This window comes from Sinocyclocheilus rhinocerous, unplaced genomic scaffold (genome assembly GCF_001515625.1).
Source record: "Sinocyclocheilus rhinocerous isolate Xijiao unplaced genomic scaffold, SAMN03320098_v1.1 scaffold1733, whole genome shotgun sequence".
Classification (NCBI taxonomy): domain Eukaryota; kingdom Metazoa; phylum Chordata; class Actinopteri; order Cypriniformes; family Cyprinidae; genus Sinocyclocheilus; species Sinocyclocheilus rhinocerous.
The window spans coordinates 814588-819171 of NW_015640388.1; the positions used below are offsets into that span (position 1 = coordinate 814588).

The 4584-nt window shown below is 36.7% G+C and overlaps 1 protein-coding gene across 1 annotated transcript in view; it reads right to left on the reverse strand.

The window, feature by feature from the left end:
- Nucleotides 1–692: 692 nt before the first annotated feature.
- LOC107752664 (rootletin-like) overlaps nt 693–4584 on the reverse strand; it is a 51847-nt gene continuing 47955 nt past the window's right edge. Inside the window, exons 33-37 of the mRNA XM_016568697.1 lie at nt 4080–4229; nt 2754–2954; nt 2286–2417; nt 1523–1702; nt 693–1403 (exon numbers count right to left, since the gene is read on the reverse strand). Coding sequence (XP_016424183.1) covers nt 1320–1403; nt 1523–1702; nt 2286–2417; nt 2754–2954; nt 4080–4229 — 747 coding nt within the window. The 3' untranslated portion in view covers nt 693–1319. The remainder of the gene's footprint in view (nt 1404–1522; nt 1703–2285; nt 2418–2753; nt 2955–4079; nt 4230–4584) is intronic.

The following is a 4584-nucleotide window of genomic DNA, read 5'->3' on the forward strand; positions in this document are numbered from 1 at the left end:
GATAGGACAATATTTGGCTGAGATACAACTATTTGAAAATCTGGAATCTGAGGGTGCAAAAAAAATCTAAATATTGAGAAAATTGCCTTTAAAGTTGTCCAAATGAAGTCCTTAGCAATGCATATTACTAATCAAAAATTAAGTTTGAATATATTTACAGTGGGAAATTTACAAAATATATTCATGGAACATGATCTTTACTTAATATCCTAATGATTTTTGGCATAAAAGAAAAATCAATAATTTTGACCCATATAATGTTTTTTAATTTTTTTTAATAAAATGAGATTCTTTTTAACCAGGGGGTCATTAGTGGCGGATATCAAATCTTGGAGGTAGAACATCACAAAGATTATTTTATAGGTAGTTATAGCTTATTTGCACACATCATAAACTACAGCAATTATCCAAAATACACCAAAGCCAACTGACAACAATTCTTTAGACCACAAAAATCAATCTCATTGTTATTTTTCTTGTTTGTATGGTTTTATTGACTTATAAAAATGACTAGTTTTCTAATAGTTATTACATGGAATAGCCTGTAACACAGTAGTGATTATGAATTAGAAATTGTTTTAACACCCATAATAAGAGAAACACCATATGGAAATATTAATATGAAAACAACATTTATAGATAAGATATATGATTCAATTTCTGTCCTGATTCACTCTAGTGATAATTTAGCTGATTGGTACTAACTGAAACAAGATGATCTTATTCTCTAAATGGTTGTGTTATTTAAAAATAATGATCATAACAATCATGTCAGTTACAGAGTAGCAAGTTATAAAAAAGAAAAGAGAGAATAATTGTGTGGTTTGCTAAACAGTTTAGGGGACCTAGGGTGAAATATTGAATGTAGGTACAGATGTTTAAAAGTGTGTGATGTTGAGATTGTGCTTAAGTTAATGCTCTAAGATGAACAGGGATAGACTTTAGGTAGATTTATGGTCTGTTTCAACAGTTTGCTGCACAAATCCTTAAAACAATTTGGCAATTGAGAAGCATTTGGTGAAACAGTGATCTCTTTGTTTGTTGTTATTGGGTTCTTATGGTGTGGATCAGGATTACTTAAAGTTTTTGTGCAAATGCAGTCCAACAGTTCTCCCTGAGACCAGTGATTTTGTGTGTTTTTAAATCTAAAGTGCGTGTGTGAAGAATATGTGTGTTACATTTCAGTATGCAGTAGTCCATCCATGTTAGCACAGGCCCTGTTTCATTGGTTATAGGCCTTTGAGAGACTACAAACATGTTTGGTAACAAAAAGCTGTCAGTTGGTCACCGTGGGCTGAATTCCCAAGTCATTACAGTTTTTAGAGCCCCAATCTCAGCATCTGCTTCATATATGCTTGCCTCCTCTTCATCTCCTGCTCCAACTGTTCTTTCAGTGTGCAAACCTGAGAAACACACAGCAGTTATTGCAAAGCAGTCAAGTATTCATTAAAGGCTTCTAGCTGTTGAATGTGATGTAGATGTCACTATTACAATCCATCACATTTTTACAGCTTTCTCAAACCTGTTCCTCCAAGCAGTGGACCCTCTGGCGGTGAGCTTTCTCTCGGGCCTCCAGTGCTCTCTCTGCCTGTTGCTGGGAGTCCCTCATCCGCTCTGTCTCCAGGTCCAGCTCTTGCCTGTGGCGAGCCGTCACTTCCAGGAGCCTCTGGGAGTGAGTCTGCTCCAAGATAGAGATCTGTGACTGCAGAGACAACACATAACATCCTGTCACAGACGAATCACATGACTCATTTTTGTATTATTATTAGTGGTGCTTCTTAAAACACTTTTACTACTGCTCACTAAAGTAAATCCCTATATAAATAAATAAACTCCTGACCCTGAGAAGTAATCTTGTTTTACAAAGTTTGGGCTACAGACATGAATATGTCTGTATACATCCGTTTCTATACTTTTCAAAGCAATTCGACTTTAAATGGGCTTGTTTGTTTACTTGGGACCAATAACCAATCACATTTTATTCAGAAAATGAATCTAGCATTAATACAATGCTTAATCTAGCATTAATACATTAATTAGCATTAATACATTATTATTATTATTAATGTAATGCGATATTTTTTCTGTAATCCATCTATCCTTTTTTTAAACGGCTTGTCTGTACAGCCGTGGGGAGTCTATCCCAGCGATTTTAGGCAGTAGCAGGGAAGCACCCTGGATAAATGACCAATTTATATTATTATGATCAGATTTCAAATGGCGAGGGTACTAGATGCTGATCCATGTATTATAAAATTCATAATATTCGTATGTATCTCTATCACCTGTAGTGTGTGAATTTCGGTCTGTGTCTCGCTTAAATCTTGCTCTAGATTTCGGATCTTTTGTTCTTGCTGTTCTCTCTCACGCTCAGCATGCAGTACCTCCACCACCTTCCTTTGGCGATTCTTTTCTACCTGCACACAACACACACATGCACACAAAATGTATCAACGATCGAAATCTGGTGTGAGATACTGTCACATGCTATACATTTATGTAGGAGGATCATTTTATGTTTCACTTATACAGACAAGATAGACAAGTCAATAGCAAACACACACAAACACTCCAAAACAAACTCTCATGCAAACGTACCTCAACCAATAATACTAAGAGTAGTTAAGGGTACAGACAAGACACTCTGATTAGTTTGCACAAATTAAACATCACAGTCTATGACATAAACAACAAACTATTTGAAAGTCATTATGTTTGACTGTGCATGCTATTTATAACAGCATGACATGTACCTTCTCCAAGGTACGCTTTAGAGAGGACCTGTCTTTTTCCAGACGGAGCAGTGTCCTCTCCAGCTCAGCTTTCTCTCCCTGCAGCCGATGTGCAGTGGTCTGCAAAGTAGCCACCTGCTCCTGAAGCTGATCCTTTTCTCCCTGCAAGAGTGCATAGCTCTCTTGCACCTCCTGTTCAGCCTGTTGCCTCTGTCTCACAGCCTAGTGAATTAGAGGAGATGTAGAATAGACACCATCTACATGACTGTCCAGACCAGAACTGGTGTAGATCAACATGGTTTCCTCAAATTAACATGGAAGAGATAACACTGACTGTCTTTGTGTTTGGTTAAGATACGATGTTGTGTAAGAATTTGACACATTTGGTTGTGTTATTTTTAATTTTGTGTTTTTTTTTACAGGCACGGAAATTGTTCTACTGAGAGACAGAGGAAAAGCAAAATGCAAAATGTATTTGTTTGATGCATGTGCCTCCACGGACCAAATTATATTTACAAGGTCACCCAAAAATGAAAATTCTGTCATAAGTTACTCACCTACGTGTCATTCTAAACCCATTAGATTGTGATTCATCTTCAAAACAGAAATAATTTATTTATTTATTAAATTTTTTTTGAAAAGGGACCCTGCTCAATTTTAACATAAATGTTTCCATTTCATGCATTGTACCGAATTTAGCAAAATTTTCATGAAACATCAAATATGTTAAACAGAAGCTCAGCCATACTTGTATGACATATGAGAACCAATGAGGTTTGTTTGTTTGTCAAGCACTCACATTTGAGCTTCCAATTGCCATATTTGATGTGCTCTATGTATTTGCATTAATCAAAGTTTATATGTAAATAAAAGCCCAAATACAATCTATTCATACAAAGCAATCATGTCTCTTCAGGAGACTTAGATTAAACCACTTGAGTCATGTGGATTTCCAAGTTATGGTGTAGTGATCTTTCAATGCAGGGACAGAAATCTCAGGTTTTATTAAAATATCTTCATTTCGAGAGATGAATGAATGAAATGAAATCAACTTTACTGTCCCTAATGGGAAAATTTGGAGTGGACTCCATAGCTAACATCTCAACATCATCTGATACGCCTAAAAAAAAAAATATATATATATATATATATATAAAACAACTGTACACACAGAACCATATACATCCATACACACCCACACAGATATCCAAGTTAAGATGAACAAATGCCGATCTTATGGGTTTGGAACAAAATGAGGGTGAGTAAAAGATAACAGAATTTTTATTTTAGGCAAACTAACCCATTGTGTAAACTGTAAGAGTATGTGTGTGTGTGTGTGTATATAACCTCCTGCAGGCCTCGTTTCTGTTTGTCCAGTTCAGAGACCCTGAGTTCAGACTCTTCCTGGCTTCTCTGCAGGATCTGTAGTCTCTCACTCAAGCCATGATTTTGCTTCCTACTGTTTGTCAGAGCCTCCCGTGTCTTATCCAACCTTTCCTGTGCACATATACACACACAGACAAGTATGAACAGGCATCACTCCACACATGCATAATCACACACCCACATACAGTTTTAATGAGGAGGCTGTTCTTCTCCTCACTACTACCAGTGTCCTGTCTTCTTATCCTTTTCCCCCACTCTTTCTTTCTTTTTCTCCTCTGGATCACTTTTTATTGGCAAGAGCTGGCAGGTCTCATGCAAACTGAAAAAGATTTACTCTGAGGGTGCAGTGTTTTTGTTTGTTTGACTTACTAAGCCTTAAAAGCCCTCCAGAGGAGCTAGAGAAAACTAATGAGTTCAGTCCTGCGTTTTAATGCACCGTCATCCAGCACCTTCAGGAAACAGGAGA